At 41.3% G+C, this 16,690-nt stretch overlaps 1 protein-coding gene across 3 annotated transcripts in view; it reads left to right on the top strand.

The window, feature by feature from the left end:
* Positions 1-3,756: 3,756 nt before the first annotated feature.
* The window catches only part of PIP5K1A (phosphatidylinositol-4-phosphate 5-kinase type 1 alpha), a 38,240-nt gene continuing 25,306 nt past the window's right edge, over positions 3,757-16,690 (top strand). The window contains exon 1 of one of the 3 annotated variants that reach the window (XM_032397023.1): positions 3,757-4,276. In XM_032397023.1, coding sequence (XP_032252914.1) covers positions 4,195-4,276 — 82 coding nt within the window. In that variant the 5' untranslated portion in view covers positions 3,757-4,194. Of the gene's footprint in view, positions 4,277-4,302; positions 4,383-10,763; positions 13,805-16,690 lie in introns of those variants that run through there. The other 2 variants (XM_032397024.1, XM_032397025.1) reach the window with 2 other exon arrangements.

Below are 16,690 nucleotides of genomic sequence, written 5' to 3'. Positions count from 1 at the left end.
CGCGGAGACCACCCCCAAACTCCCCGCCCTAGCTCGCGCGGACCTGAACTGTGGAATGATTCGACTAGGTGTCACCTGGAGCCTCACTATCCTAAGTCCAGAATTTGGGAATCAACAAATTTTCACTTATTAGAGGTCAGACGCCCCCCCCCCCCCCCGCTCCAGTCCGTTTTCCAGTCTGCTTCTAGTAGTGAACCTTTCTAAAAACCCAGACTTTGTCACTCTTCTGCTCAAAGATCTTTAATGGCTCCCTAGCATCTGCAGGTTAAAGTCCAAAATCCTTGAGCCAGAATAGTAGTGTGGTTAAGAGCATAGCTTTAGAGCCAACCAGACTTGAGTTTAAGGTCGTCTAGCTGTGTGATTTTGAACAAGTGGCGGAATCTCGGTTTTCTCATCTGTAAAAGTGCGACTCGGGGCGCCGGGCTGGCTCAGCGGATAGAGCGTGCGACTCTTGATATCAGGGTCGTGAGTTCAAGCCCCACTTGGGCATGGAGCTTACTTAAGAAAAATAATAAGATGGGACTAATAATATCTACCTTTTAAAGTTGTTGAAAAAGGGGTGGGGGGGCGCCTGGGTGGCTCAGTTGGTTAAGCGACTGCCTTCGGCTCAGGTCATGATCCTGGAGTCCCTGGATCAAGTCCCGCATCGGGCTCCCTGCTTGGCAGGGAGTCTGCTTCGCCCTCTGACCCTATCCCCTCTCATGTGTTCTTTCTCTCTCATTCTCTCTCTCTCAAATAAATAAAATCTTAAAAAAAAAAAAAAAAAAAAAAGCACTTTAAAAAAAAAGAAAAAGGGGTGGGGGAATGGGGTGGCTGGGTGATGGATATTGGGGTGCGTATGTGTTGTGGTGAGCGCTGTGTATTGTGTAAGACTGATGAATCACAGACCTTACCCCTGAAACAAATAATACATTATATGTCAATAATAAAAAGAATAAAGTTGTTGAAAAGGTTAAGAGATATATTCCTTGTAAACTGCTTCACACAGGATTTAGTAAGCACATAGACGGTTTAGTAGGTGATAACTACTATTAACATGGCATTCAAGATCCTTAATAATTTGGCCTCTCCCTGCCTTTCAAGCCTCACCTCCTGCCTCATCCTGTCCTAGCATCACCTCCCAATTCTCTGTCGTGCCTGCATGCTTTTCCTTCTCCTTAAGATTCTTTCCCTATCTTGTATACCTGGCAAAATTCTTGTTCTGTAGGATGGTGAAGTCTTCTCACTCACCCACCTCGCTTCCTGGCACAGTTTCCATAACCATGGAGATCATGCCTCCTCAATTCTCCAGAGTAGTTCCAATATCAAACAGTCTGTGGTATTGTCAAGACCCTGTGTCAACTTCTCCTTCCATCTTTTATTCTGAAAATATGGTTGTCAAACCATAGTACCTGTATATACTCTATGATGACAGCTATTACATTTTATTCTAATGATTTATATGTCTACCACATTAGCCTGTGACCTTTTTGAGCGCAGGGATTTTATCTTCATCTGTGTATACCAGGAATTCTCATAGTGCCTAGGGCATAGTGGGAGCTAAATAATGTCAATTCAATGAATGAATTAATGAATGACTAATTGAATGAATAAGATACTCATCCTCTTATTTTGCATCTAGGTTGATCTTGCCTGCCCCTAGCCCCTCCATTCCGACCTTAGGAACTGTTCTAAGACATGAAGGTCACTTTAATAAAGCTGTGTGTGTGTGTGTGTGTGTGTGTGTGTGTGTGTGTGTACGCGTGCGCACGTTATTTCTGCTAAGTTTGTATATGGGTCCTATTTTGAGATCGCCAGATTGCTCTGCTTTTCCAAAGTATATGTTGAACTCCCTTTTCAATTTCCTTGGGGGCACCAAGCCAGCATGTCCTGCTTTGCCTCTGCTTCCACACCCTGCCACGTCACCCCAGTTCTGCTATGCCAGGAATGTTACTGGGGAAGAGTGGCTCTATGACTCAGAGGACACCCCAGGGATTGAGTGGGAGTGGAGGCAGAGACAAGGTATGGGAGAAAAGATGGGAGACGCCCCTAGCCCCACTTTTTGAATTTTGCCTTCATCCATTCATATATTCAGGAGACATGTATTATGCACCTACTTTGTGCCAGGCACTATTCTAGAAGCTTGAGATCTAAAAATGGATAAGATGTAATCTTTGCCCTGAAATGTTCAGTCTTAGGAGGGAGACAGACTAGTAAACAGACTGACAATACAAGGTAGTAGGAGTAATAGTAGCCATTTTCTGGTACATAAAGAGAAGCAAAGATCCCTAAGAAGCTACAAAACAGGGATCTCTTTTCAGGAGGGCTGAAATAAAATTCACTGATCAAATCCCAGGGAGAAGATCCCCCTCTTTGACCTACTGCCTTGGTGAGTGAGGGCTTTATTGGTCTCTTTCCAATTTTAAAATCAGAAACAGCTTTATATCTACACCAGCTGATTTCTAAAATAACTCAGGAAATGGTAGCAGCTCCATGCTTTTTATGAAAACAAGGATAATTTATTCAACAAGTATTTATTTATTGAAGACCTATGAGCGAAATCCTGTGCTAGACAGTGTGCTCCCACTGTCTAGTTCCTGTACTGTTTAGTTGGGTGGAGCGGTATAGGCAATTGTAAAATACTTCAGTGTCACACAATTCCATTGCTATGGAATGAAATGGCAACCCAATCATGTGAAGTTTGTCTACCTTGAGCACCCAAAGGAATATGAATAATCCAGCAGGTGGCAGCAGGGAAACAATTATTTTAATCTTGATGAGATTGGCGTAGAAGGCAGAGGTAAATAGGAAGGGGTAGTTTGGGCTTTCGGGTCCTAGGTTCCCTTTCTAGAACCCGGACGACACCCGGATAGAGGATAACCAGGGCATCTTGGGGGCTACAAAAGCAAGATCCCCCCCTCCATTAGTCTTCATTTATTAATTCCACAAATAATTATTGAGCCTCTACCATGTGCAGAGTCACAGATAGGAGAAGCTGGAAATACAAGAGTGAAACAGTCTTTGCTTACAGTCCGATCAGGGAGAGACAGGTCTTAAGATCCCCACCTGGGTTCACAATCTCCAGGGTACTTTGTTAAAACTGAGCAGCGTTAGTCCGCACACTAGACTAGAATCGTGTTCCCATGCCCTTTGGTGCACAGATTAACAGAGTTGAGTAGTTAAGGGCTTGCTTGGATCGCGAGAAGACTGTGATAAGGTTTGATTGCTTTCCGTGGCCCTTTCTGACAGGTCTTCATTCATTCATTTATCAAATATTTACAGCATTCCGTAACAGTGCCGAGCATTGCGTTTGAGGCCAGGTGTAGATCTGTTTTGAATGTCATTCAGAGGAAGGCAAGACGGCCGCGCACGTTACAGTAAACAAAGCAGTAAAGCCGGAAGAACACTTAGTCGCATGTGATGTTTTGTGATATTCGAGTGCTTAATGTCTCTGACTTGACAACAGCGCTTTTGTCGGGAATTCTTCCCTGGGCTCTAAAATTGAGGGCCGGCCGGGCGGACTCTTCACTTATCTCGAGCTCCGGCAACTCAACGCCGTCCTTTTGCAGAGCCGAATATAAATTGACCCACCGAGCCACCGTAGGGACGGTCTACAGTCGGAGAGGGCTTGTCTTCGACCGGTGGATTCGTTAGGGCCTGGGGAGCCCGCATCATATGACCAATAGCAGCCCCCCGATTGGCTCTCAAGGACTCCCTCTCTTCCCGTTCGAGTGGGCTGAAACGCTGGAAAGGTTAAGCGCATGCGCAGTTCCCGGATTTCCCTAGCCACCCGGAGTGGAGCGGTGGGGTTGGGCGATAAACAGGCTGTGGCTAGGGAGGAGGGGTAGGGGCATTCGTTCCGTTGGGACTTTTCACGCCCCCTTATTTTTTTAGGTGTGGTTGGGTTCAGACGCGGGGCCCTGGCAGAGGCTTGAGCCTACTCTCTTGTGAAAGGGGAAAGAAGCTCCCGAGGAGAGCGGCCGAAGTTGCGGAGAGGGTGCGAGACGGGAGTTCTCCCCTATGCCAGCCAAATGGTGCGGCCCTGAGCTGTTTCACGACCCGGCCCGACGTGTCTGAGAGAGGCCCCGGAGCGGGCAGGGAGGCGGCCCGCAGAACGCGGGTTCTGTGAAGAGACGTGGAGAAAATTCGATTCGGAGAAGAGGAAGAGCCCGATTGAAAGAGAGCGAGGCCGCTGAGGGGGAGGGGGCTGCCAAGATGGCGTCGGCCTCCTCTGGGCCGTCGGCGGCCGGGGTTTCATCCTTGGATCCCGCGGTCCCTTCCGGCGCCTCGTCCTCAGGTAATCAGGGCGGGGCGTGGGCAGGGGTCTGATGACTGCTGTGCGATGGGAACGAGAGCGAGACCTGGGAGGGCACCTGTAACTGGGGATGTCCGAGGAGTTGCCGGTAAGGAGGACAGAGGCCGGGCTTTCAAATAGCAGGGCTTTCTGGGCGGACAGGGGGAGTGTGAGGAAAGGATGGATTTGGTTGAGGAAAGGGAGGCTGTCAGAAACACTAGCTGTCTTCGAGGAGACCTAATTGAGGACTTGAAGTAGTAGGGTTAGGAAGGGATGGAGATTGAAGGTGGGGGTAAGAGGGAAACCGAAAGGAGCGGAGAAAACTAAAGTAAATAGAGGCTTCATAAGTAGAGAGAGGAATTAGTGTGAGAGGCAGGTGGAATCCAAGTTATGGGGTTAATTTGATAAAAATGTAGAAGAGAAGCCATGGAGTTGAAACATGTTTAAGAGTTATGTGACGCTTTCTTTCGATTGCTGCGGAGTTAGGGAATTGTGGATTTTGTTGGGGGTGGGAGTTGAGACATCTTTTTCCTTAGAGACTCCCCTTCATGCGTCATTCCTTCTCACTTAGTGCCCCCCCCCCCCCGCCACGCGCACGCACTCGTACACACGTATATGTTCTATCAAACACCCTACTTCGATGATTCTCATTTCTAGACTGCCCAATTTTGGGAAGGAATGGAACGTTTTGAAGGAAGGTGGAAAAAAGACCCTAAAAACAGATGGAGAAGGTGGAATGATGCAGTACAGGCTGAGAGAGGTTATGTTGGAAATTAGGCCTGGGAAGGATGGTGTGGTTGGGGGAGGTGGTTCTGCGTGCTGTGGGGGAATATTGCATAATAGGAAATGGACTGGAAGAATGCTTAGGCTGTATCAGGAAATTGGCACTTGGAGAATGGAGCCAGGGAACATAGCTCAAAGTAGTTAGAAACTATTGGAGATTGAGGGAGGGCCAGGAGCCCACCAGAAAAGCAACAGATTGTGTGTAGGAGGGCAAATGTGTATAAGCGTGGGGAGAGGGGTGGAGATTGAGTCAGAAACTGTTCTAGAGCTTCCATCAGAAATGTCTGGTGTTCCACAGCGGCTCTTACCTCTAAATTGTGAACAGGAGAGGCTGCCAGATGTTGGATGCAGTACTCGAGATGTTGATGTTTCCTTAGGCCTGGGATTTCATCCTTACCTTTTGAATTGGCTGAATAGAAGGTTCCACCTTTCATATTCCAGCTGGGATGAGTACAACTACATGATCACAGATATCTTCTTCATAAGCTGCAGTTTTATTTATGTGCATCTATTTTTAGTTTCTTGAGAGGTGATTTTTACCTTTCCTGTAAAAGCATTAGAGGACCAGAGCAACTCATGTTGCATTTTAAGTGTGAAGGATGAAGTAAAATGACAGATTTTTTTTATAGAATAGTTCCTTAATTTAAAAACTTTTCTTTCCTTCCCCAGTGCAGAAAGAACAATGGTTGTGTGTAGTCCTTAAACTTAACTATCAAGTTAGGTGTTCTATTAGAAACCACGTTAACCTTAAAAGCCATGTGTTTATATCCTAAAATTTGATTCAGCCTCTATCTCATGGACGTACTGGCCATGTGGATAGATTTAGGAGTAAAGGAAATATTTCTTTGTCACTTATTGATACATCTTTCTCCTCTTCCATCTGTGCTCCTGCTTCAGATAGTCCTCCTATCTTTTTCAGATGTCACTGTATGATATTTTTATGTTTTTATGTTTTCTGCCAGATCCTAGGGCTGGCAATTAGTAATTCAGATTGCATAAATGTTTTTGTCCTCTTGTGTTTTCACCAGAAAATAAAATATTAGGTTTCAGTGGACCTTACAGCTCCTTGACTCTACTATGTTCATATGAGAAGTCAAGGTATAAAAATGTCTAAAAATAGTTTTAGATTCCTATTTTTACTTTTGTTTCTTACACCTTCCCTCTTTGCTTCTTTGACAGATATTGAAACAATTGGATTAAGAAATTAAGAAAAATTCTGTTTGTAAATATTCCTGAAAACCTGGTGGGATTTTTGTGTCCAAATACACAGTGTTGACTTTATTTGTGTATCTGCACTTTCACTTAGGTTTGGGCTTAGTAAATTTAATTTGGTAAAATATTTCATTTTAAGGATATGATTGAAGAGGATAGAATATTTGATTCTGATACTAAAAAAAAGGCTATTAAAAATGGGATTTATTTTTATTTTAATTTTTTTAAAATGGGTTTTATTTGTGACTGAAGGTGAGTGTTGCTCTATCTGGATGATAGTACCAGGGGGATTAGGACATTGACAGGAATGAGTGATGGTTTATGATTTCCTAAAGTGTTAAAGGCAACAAGGCTGGCCTTGTAGAAATTCAAGATGGGTGTGTGTGTGTGTGTGTGTGTGTGTGTGTGTGTGTAACCATTCTAAAACCAGCTTATTGTTCTTAGATGTTTAGCTGAACTCACTTAAATTTTGGTGAAACTCTGAAATCCTAAAGGCAAGATTCGTTGGCAATGTTGAAAATAGATTCAAGGTAAGAATGTTAGGATTCAGGGACAGATTGACTAATGTTTCATATAAGCCACTCATAACCTTTGGAGGCTCAAAATCTTTTGGCATTCACATTAGGAAGGACAGATTATTTAGAACAGTTGTTCCTGTATAGATTATTTCACCATTAAGGCATAGCTGGTCTTTTATACTGCTGATAAGTGAAATACGGATGGTAGATCAAACCATACGTTTTAAGAGATGTTTGACATCTTTTCCCATTGGAGTAATTACCATGTTTGGATTTGGGGGAGGCAGTTATAAATGAGTATCAGCTTAGAGAAGTCATCATCATGTGTTTGTTCTTATACTTTGTTAATAAAAATTGATGCAGTTTGCCATCTAGTCTCAGCTGTTTGATGTGTAAAGGAAATTTATTCCTTCTTTGGTTTTCTCCCCCATCCTTATTATTTGGACAGTGGCACCACTTAAAAATAAAATTAGCCCTGAAGAGGTGCTGTTGACAGTATGACCATCTGTCACACCAGTGTGCAGAGAGTCTGTTTCCCTATCTGTAATTTGACTAGTTTATCAGGAGCTTGAAATTCAGGGGCGCCTGGCTGGCTCAGTTGGTAGAGCATGTGACTCGATCTCAGGGTTGTAAGTTCAAGTCCCACATTGCTGTGTAAAGATTACTTAAAAGTAAAATCTTTTTTTTTTTTTTTTTTAAAGATTTTATTTATTTGACAGAGAAAGACACAGCAAGAGAGGGAACACAAGCAGGGGGAGTGGGAGAGGGAGAAGCAGGCTTCCCGCGGAGCAGGGAGCCCGATGCGGGGCTCGATCCCAGGACCCTGAGATCATGACCTGAGCTGAAGGCAGACGCTTAACGACTGAGCCACCCAGGTGCCCCAAAAGTAAAATCTTAAAAAAAAAAAAAACAAAAAACTTAAAATCAGCTACTGAGTCCCTTTTTTTTTTACTACCAGGAAGGGGGTAAAGAGTTTCTGTTTTGGAGACTTGATTTGAAGTTTGAAGGAGTTAGAAAGTAAAGTTAGAATGCTAAAGTGTATACTGCTTCTCTGAAATAAGAGCTGTTTGATAAAATCACATGTGACTCCCCCAAGGAAAAAACACTTGAAACATTAGAAGATCATGAAACTGTAGTTCCTTTTTGCTTCAGACCAGAACATTTCTGAAATTGTCACCCTTCACCTATATGATTTTATCATGAGCACAAATGATTTGGAAGTAACTTTACAGCTCCTTTCCGACTGTATTTTACTTAACTACTGAGGGAAACCCCACAGGACACAGGACTGAGCATTTTTGCTTGGGACCTTTATCAAAGGGCCAGCCTCATCAGTCCCTGATTCTGGTGGTTTTGTTCTTTCTAGAAGAGCTTCACCAGTAAATTATGCTCTAATCTGATAACACCAAATGGTAGGGATTTTGTAGTTTTTTTGGTCTGTGTTCTTTGTATCCAGTGTAAAACATATGTAGGCTGATCTTCTCCCTTCAATTCTTCCATATTAGTGAAAAGTAATACAACTTAAGCCACTCTACTAGAGTGATAAACTGAAATTTGGAAATGTAAAGATAGAACAAAATGTCATGTAGTCAGTATATCACCAGGTACCATTTTGGTTGACATTTTATAAGTAGAAAGAAATGTTTCTGTTTGCTTTTTACATGGGGGTTTTGACATTTTTTTTCTTTTGTTCCCTTGTAGATTTTGCCAGAAAACTGACATCGGAATGTCATTGTTTTTGATTAACCTTTTTTTTTTTAATTTTTGAAAAAGATTTTATTTATTTGAGAGAGAGTGAAAGAGTGCGGTGTGTACACAAGCAGGGGTGGGGTGCAGAGGGAAGAGAGACTCTCAAGCAGATTCTGCGCTGAACGCGCTGAACTCAGAGCCCGAGGCTAGGCTGGATTCCAGGACCCCAAGATCATGACCTTAGCCAAAACCAAGAGCCGGACGCTCAACTGACTGAGCCACCCAGGCACCCCTGATTAACCATTTATTTCTGCTATGGCTGCCCAAGCCCGGTCAAGTATGATTATATAGATTTATTAGGTATTCAGTATCTGATAGTAATTGGTAATAATGGACTGATAAGTTAGCTTTGGATATCAAAATAATATGTTTTGCTTGTTAGTTTCTGTATGCTGTTCTGGGTTGATATAAAAGTCTTCTGATTGATAACTTTTCTCAAACAGGTGCCAGCTACTAGTTATTACATATTTTATTAGCCTGTTTTTCTCCGATAATATAATGGAAACTATAGCCTGTGAAGTGAACAACAGAGATAACACCAGGCCAAAGACAGAACTGGGGATAAAGAAGGAAGGTGGTTATTTTATCCTTTAAGCTGGATATTTTCTTTCCTAGAATTTTTGGATGTTCTGACTTGACATAAAGAAAGCAAGAGCAAAGTTGTTACTTTCTTCTCTCTTTTTCCTGGGTGTATTTCTTGATCACGAATAAATGTATATTTCAGGAAGTATGCTATTTTCTGATAGCCTGGTAGAGGGAATCTCTATTTCTCAGTGTTCCAAACCCCAGCCCACCATTCAGTCTCAAAGAGAGAGTGTTTGGGCTGATGGTATTTCCTAGAGGAAACCCCTTCCTAGCCCATTTCCCCTTTTGCACTTCACTTCTCCACCCTTTCCTATCAAAAGAGCATTGTTTAGTTTCTAAGTATGTGTTGATTGGTTTTGTTCATATCTCCTATGAGCTTCCATCGTTCTTTTTTTTTTTTTAAGATTTTATTTATTTGCAAGAGAGAGAATGAGAGACAGAGAGCATGAGAGGGAGGAGGGTCAGAGGGAGAAGCAGACTCCCTGCTGAGCAGGGAGCCCGATGTGGGACTCGATCCTGGGACTCCAGGATCATGACCTGAGCCGAAGGCAGTTGCCTAACCAACTGAGCCATCCAGGCGCCCTCCATCGTTCTTTTTACTGTTTACTATTTGAAGTGAACTTTTTTTCCCTCAACTTCTCCATTTTTTAAAACTTTGTCTCCCAGTCATTTTTCTTTATCCTCCTGTGAAATTCCAGTCTGTTTGTAATGGCTGTAGACAATATATTTTTTTTAAGCTTTTATTTTTAAGTAATCTCTGCACCCAACATGGGTCGTGAACTTACAAGATCAAGAGTCGCATGCTGTACTGACAGCCAGCCAGGCCAGGTGCCCCTGTAGACAATATGTATTAATTGGCAAACATCTGATTCCAGAAAAGGCTCTTTTCTGTTGAGTCTGAGGAAGACTTTGGCAAAAAGTAAGGAAGGCAGGTTTCTTGTGGGGAGTTCAGTATATCTTATTATTTGCCTTATATACTTAACTGAGTAATATGGAAGTAACCCAGAATAAGCACTATACCAAAGGATCAGTGATGTTAATGGGAAGTGGGCTAAGGGAAGGTAAGCAAAGGAAGTTGTAGGGAGAGAATGGGAAGAGGGTTTTTTTAGGAAACATAATTAGCTAGAGCAGAGTAGCTTTCCTGTGCACAGTATAGGTAAAAAAGCCTGGTAAACTTTAAATTTTCATTGACAAGAACCTGTATAAAAGGGATGACGGAAAAGTAACCTATCTCTGATATTCCTTGTAATTGTCTTGAAGTGCATTGTTGGGGCAGTTAATGTTCATTATGATATAATTAAAATTAGACTTTCTCTGCTGAAACATGTTCATTCCAATCCAGCAAGAGTCATTGCCTTTTCAGGATAGATAGAGCCAGGTTTGGAAATAAGAGGTGGCAGTTTGCCAAGAAATGCCAAATATTTCTTGGCCATGGGTGGCTTATCCAGGAGACTCAGGTCTTTTATTTATTATTATTTTTTAAGATTTTATTTATTTACTTGTCAGAGAGAGTGAGAGAGAGCACAAGCAGGGGGAGCAGCAGAGAGGGAGGGAGAAGCAGGCTCCCCGCTGAGTAGGGAGCCTGACATGGGGCTCAATCCCAGGCCCCTGGGATCATGACCTGAGCCGAAGGCAGAGGCTTAATGGACTGAGCCACTCAGGTGCCCTGAGACTCAGGTCTTTTAAAGAAGACTTTTTTTTTTCCTTCCATATTTTCGATCAAAGTTTTAGTGCCAAGAGATACATATTTGAGACCTGAGAACCATGAAATTTGCCTTGTAGAAGCAAAAGTTTATCACAAGAGGGAAATGTAGAGTTATTTTAATTAACCTCGGGAGCTTATTACTAGTGGCAGAGGTGTTACACTGAGGTTGTATATTATCAAGATGAGTCTTAGTTTAAAAAAAAGAAAAGGATGAATCTTAGTGAACTTGTGGCTCATTCCTTGCTGCATAGTTGGCTGTTATCTGAGGTGACCCCAGGACTGGTAGATCAAATTGCTTTGGAGCTTTTGTTTCTAGGAGCATCTTTGTCTTTCTGGCTTTTTCCTAGAAGATCCTTAGGAAAACTTGACACTTGCTAGGAAACAAAATTTAGTTTTTCTCTGGGATGTGGCTTGGTTTTCTTAATTGGCTTGGTTTAGTCCTTATGGAGGATGTAATAATGGTACTTTTTTGTTTGTTTCTAAACACTAAGTTTTTGAGTACTCAGCACTACTGAGATTCTCAGGTGAGCTGATATTTCAGACATTTCTGAGTATTTTCATTTGAAGAACATATTGTGCCTCCTACCTGCAGGGGTATAGTTAAAATGGCTTTCAGTATTTCAAGGTAACAAGGGCCAAAGAGATTGCTTCAGATAGTGCAGCAGATAACTGGGCTGACTGTGTTTGTGTTTTGTTTTGTGTGGGTTTTTGCTTTTGCTTTTTTTTTTTTTTTCCTTTTAAAACCTCTGGCTCTCTGTGTGATCAACCAAGAGAACCTCTAAGAGTTAGCATTTTGTTCCCCAAAAGTCTGCTTATATCGCTTTGTGCTCTGTGTAGGTATTATTGACACATTTGTGCGGTAGTATTGAGCTGGGTCTCTGGGATTGCTTCTCTACGACCTGCCCAGGCAAAACTCCAGTTGTCTGAGGAATGCACATCCGGCCAGCCTCTAGCATCCCCAAATTATATGTGTACTTCAAACATTGAAGTCAGTCACACACTGCCTCTTAGTTTCTCATCTGGTGGATGATGTCATTTCATCTCCGACGGAAATGCTTCTGCTCTGAAAGTGCAGGGAGAGGCTCTGGTATTAAGGCCAACTCTGTTTTGTTCCACATACTGGGGGGAAAAACAACTCTTATTTTGGAGGTTTTTACAGTTTGGAAATATCTTTATTTCAATTATCTCCTTTTTTAAAGCCAACTCATTTCCCTCTGAAGTTTGCCTTTTTTACACTTCTCAGAATTATATTGATGATTTTTCCCTTCCTCTACATTTCCTCCCTCCCCTCAATAGTGAATCTTAATCTCCTGTCGTTCAATAGTAGCAAGCAAATGTATGGAGAGTCACAGTGGTGATTTGCCAAGAAACCAGCCCCTCCAGTACCTTTTTCATTAGAAACACAATTTAGGGTGGGGCCAAGGACCAAAATGGAGTCCTTCCTTAAGACTAGGATGGAGTTACTCAGAAAAATATTCTGTGACGTGGTGTGATGATTCATTGTTGTATTTTAGCAAGAATCAATTGGGTTGTTTCCATTTTGGCACTTGACTGGTTCAGCTGCTTTGAAATTATTTTAGTAACATTAAAGGTTTCCCAGCTTATTTTCATAATTTAGCGGATCTTTTATATTTTTCAGGGTTTGGTATCCAGGAGATACGCTGAAATTAGGTTTCCCCGTTTTATAGGAGAATATTGATGTTCTGGAGGACCTGAAAGATAAACCTCTTCAGAGAGAATCTCTTATACGTGCTGATGAAAGTTTGTTTCAGGTTGTACAAGCATCTCAAAGTAATACGTGGTAGAGAGAGTAAGTGTAGAGGAGTCATGTGTATTTGTAGCTTGGGATTGTCAGCGGTATTCTGGACATTTTCTTTTTACATTTTTTTCTTCTAGTATGTCTCTGCGGCAGCATAATATGATTGTAATGAGCTTGAGTTAATGTGTGGGGTGGGAGTGATGTTGGTCTGTATATGTGGGACTGTCAAGTAGTGGTTTACTGGGGAAAATGGAGTATATAGCAAAGAGCACAACAATAAAGTCATCCCTGTGTATCTCTTTTCCTTAATTGCTAAATTATTGATGTAATTATTTTTTATATAAAATTTACATAGATAAGGAAAAATAGATATCTGTAAAGTTAGAAAATCAACCTAATTCCACTATTCAAGATAGTTATACTTAAACATTTTGACATATAATCTTTTGGACCTTTTCAATGTGTATAAATAATGTGAGTGAACTTATAGGTAAGTGTTTTACAAAAATATGGTACTATGTAATTCTTTTTTACTCTTTTCCACATCCTATCCATAAATATACATAAAAATAATGGTTTATATATTCCATTTTATGGCTAGATTTATGTCACCAATCTCCTTTTGTTCATTTAGATTCTTTCCAGTTACAGTATCTATCCAATAATAGTTTTTATATATAATGCTGCAGTAAATATCTTTGTATATACATTTTTGCCCACTTGATTATTTCTTTAGAATAAATTCCCACTTCTGGGTCAAATTGTACATGTATGTTTTTAAGACTTCTTGCTAGATACTGCCAAATTACCCTCAAGAGTGGAAGACCCTCAAATAAGATGTACACGCATTATTTTTTGAAAGGGTAGATGCCTGTATGCAAAGGAATTTTGTACCTGAAAATTTTTTGCCAATATGAAATCACTGCAGGGTGAAATGATTTGGCTTACAAATTTTGTGACCAGTCTTGGAATTTTTCTGCCAGAACTTCTCCTCTTGTTTTTTGGACGTTTACCTAGAACTACAAAAAAATCATTTTACATTTCACAGTATGGTGCTGGGGATCAGGTTAGGTCCTGTTCATAATTTTAAATTTCAGAGTTTTTTTTTTAATATGCTTATTCTGCTGTAAGCAAGTAGAACCCCAGCAGTAAGTGATAACTTTCTGTTTTTCCTCATTTAGGTTTCAACTTTCTGTGCTGTGGGGTCAACCGTAAGAGAGGTAGATCTGATGTGTATCTGTGCTGAAGAAGCATGAGCTCCTTGCAGTGACTAGAAGCCAACTCCTCTTCCCCATAACAATTGCAGACTTTTTGTAGTGGTAGTACATGGCCTTCTTCTGAGAAGGCTGTGGATGTCTTGCAAGCATTATTTGACATTAGCTCCATTTCTCTCTGCCCTCCCCAAGAAAGATGCTATCGTAACACAGAAGTTTCTTTTCTCACAGTTCCCACAGTATAATATGAATCAATTGACTACCTTTTGTCTCTCTCAAAGTCTTCCTATAACTTCATTTCCTTTTGTTTCAGTAAATGAGTCTCAACTCTTCTTCTTTTCCCTTTCTGCTGCATCTCTCATTTCCCCTGACCCTTCCCATCCTGTAGATAGGTTTCATAATTCATAATGATGATAATAAGTGATAGTATTTGTAAGCATTTATTATATGTTAAGTGCTGTACATAACTTAATTCTCTTAACAACCCTATGAGGAACATGTTATTTCTCCATTTTATAGATGAGGTAACCAAGGCCTAGAGAGTTTCAACTAACTTGTCCAAGGTTGCCTAGTTAGTAAGTGGTGATTTAGTATTCACACCTAGGTGTTCTGATTTCAGAGCCCACAATTCTGCCCACTATGCTATTATTGCTCCCCTGACTAATCTGATAGACCGTGTGTGAACTAACTTGATTTTAAACCAGATTAACTGTTTGTTATTGAATGGGTACTGACTGAACCAGGACTCCTTGGTGAAGGAGAGAATAGTACAGAAGACAATTTCCCCTTCTGACCTTGGCTCTCCTAGAAAAACAACAGAATTCTGAGCTCTTCTGTGCATAATATGTGGAGTTACTGATTCTTTCAGTCTCTTAGCAAATATTTTAGAAGTTAATGTGCCAAAAAAAAAAAAAAAAAGGTTAATTGCCAAGGATTGGTAACTGATTCTGCAGTCAATTCTAAGGTCCCTAAAACGAAAAAGAGTTTGTGTGTCAGATACCCTCTTTTTGTCCACTGCAAATTCAATAATCATAAGAGCCTTGTGCTTTTAATCAGAGCAAGTCATGGTCTCACATAACACCAAAAAGAAAACTTTAACCTGAGATGAATGGGGCTCTTTTTTTCTCTTTAACTTTCTCCGTTAAAGTTGTTGATATTTTATTACAAAGACAAAAAGGTACTTTCTACTAGTGAGGACCTTAACATCTATAAAACTGTGAAACTGCTCTTTCAAGAATCAGACTTGAAAGAAATTTCTGCTGATCTAGAATACAGGCATTATTTGGTTCAGAACAAGGATAACCTCACTAAAAGAAGTGAAAGGTATTTTCCTACTATTTTTGCCAGTAACATTGATGACTATTGCCAGAGGAACAGAGTTGTCATTACTGTTAACTTAAGACTGATGGAGGGGGCGGTATCTGGGTGGTGCAGTTGGTTAAGTATTCTGCTCAGGTCGGGAGATCGAGCCCCACGTCGAGCCTTGTGTCGGGCTCCATGCTCAGTGCCAAGTCTGCTTAGATTTTCTCTCCCTCTGTCCCTTTCCCCCACCCCCATGCTCGCTTGCACGCTCTCTCTTTCTCTCTCTCAAATAAATAAATCTTAAAAAAAAAAAAAAAAAGATTGACAGGAATTGAAGGAGGGACTCTGCTCTTAATCCTCTTTCAGTGAAAATGAAAAATAGATTTCCTTGTCCCAAGGGAGGGGAGTACCTCAGGGAAAGAAAATATGTGTTCATATTGTCTGTTAGCAGTTCTGAGATTTATTTAGTTTTTAGAGCATTCTAGCTCCCCTGGTGCTTTCTTGGCCCACCTAGACTTTAGGTGGCCAGGAAATTGAAAACAAGATTGTTTAGAAGAAAGAGTTGAATTGGGGATTAGGAATGTGAATTCCCATTCTGTCTCTGTCATCATCTTTGCTCTGTGATTTTGAGCACATCCCTTACGCTTGTGCTTTTATTTATAAAAAAGGATTAGACTAAAAATCTCAAGGCCCTTTCAGATGATTTTTTTCATAATATAAATGGTAATTGATTTGTTAGCTTGACAATGGGCAAGTAGCTTAATTTGTGACTGAAGGAGCTGAGTTTTCAACTTGCTTTGTTTAAAAACCAACTTTCATGGGGCGCCTGGGGTGGCTCAGTCGGCTAAACATCTGACTCTTGATTTCAGCTCAGGTTGTGATCTCAGGGTCCCGGAATCAAGCCCCGTGCTCAGCACGGAGTCTGCTTGTCCCTCTCCCTCAGCTCCTCCCCCTCCCATTCTGTTTGTCTCTCTTAAACTAATAAATACAATCTTTTTAAAAAAAATCAACTTTCATCAGCAGCTATAGATTTCAGCCAGACTGAGCTTGCCTGGCCAGAGTTTTTAAAAATTCCCAAAGTGAGAGGGGTGCCTGGGTGGCTCAGCCAGTTAAGCATCTGACTTCAGCTCAGGTCATGATTTCAGGGTACTGGGATCGAGCCCCGCTCGGGGCTTCCCACTCAGCAAGGAGTCTACTTGTCCCTCTGCTGGTTCCCCTGCTCATGCTCTTTGTTTCTCTCTCTCTCTCAAATAAATAAAAATCTTTAGAAACAAAATTACCAAAGTGAGTACACCCTTGCTTCTCTAGGATTTGGTTTGTTGTTGTTTTTGCTTCTCTAGGGCTTTTACATTTTCTTTCTGCAGAGGAACTAGGGTTCAGAGTTGCCATGATTGGCTCTATATCATCTCTTGACCCACTCAAAAATAAGTTATTTGAACCATTATTTTTTTCTGATGCAGACTGTTTGTGATGGCTTCATGTCTTGCTTTTAGTACTGCAGTATTAGCTAGTTGTTTAGAATGTTTCTTGGTCCAGGACCTGTTAATGAGTAAGAGTCCCAACTTAGTGCAATATAAAAACAATGTCACT

Source organism: Phoca vitulina, unplaced genomic scaffold, assembly GCF_004348235.1.
Source record: "Phoca vitulina isolate PV1807 unplaced genomic scaffold, GSC_HSeal_1.0 scaffold96, whole genome shotgun sequence".
NCBI lineage: Eukaryota > Metazoa > Chordata > Mammalia > Carnivora > Phocidae > Phoca > Phoca vitulina.
Note: the sequence above shows the minus strand (reverse complement) of the source record. Positions and strands in the feature narration are given on the sequence as shown.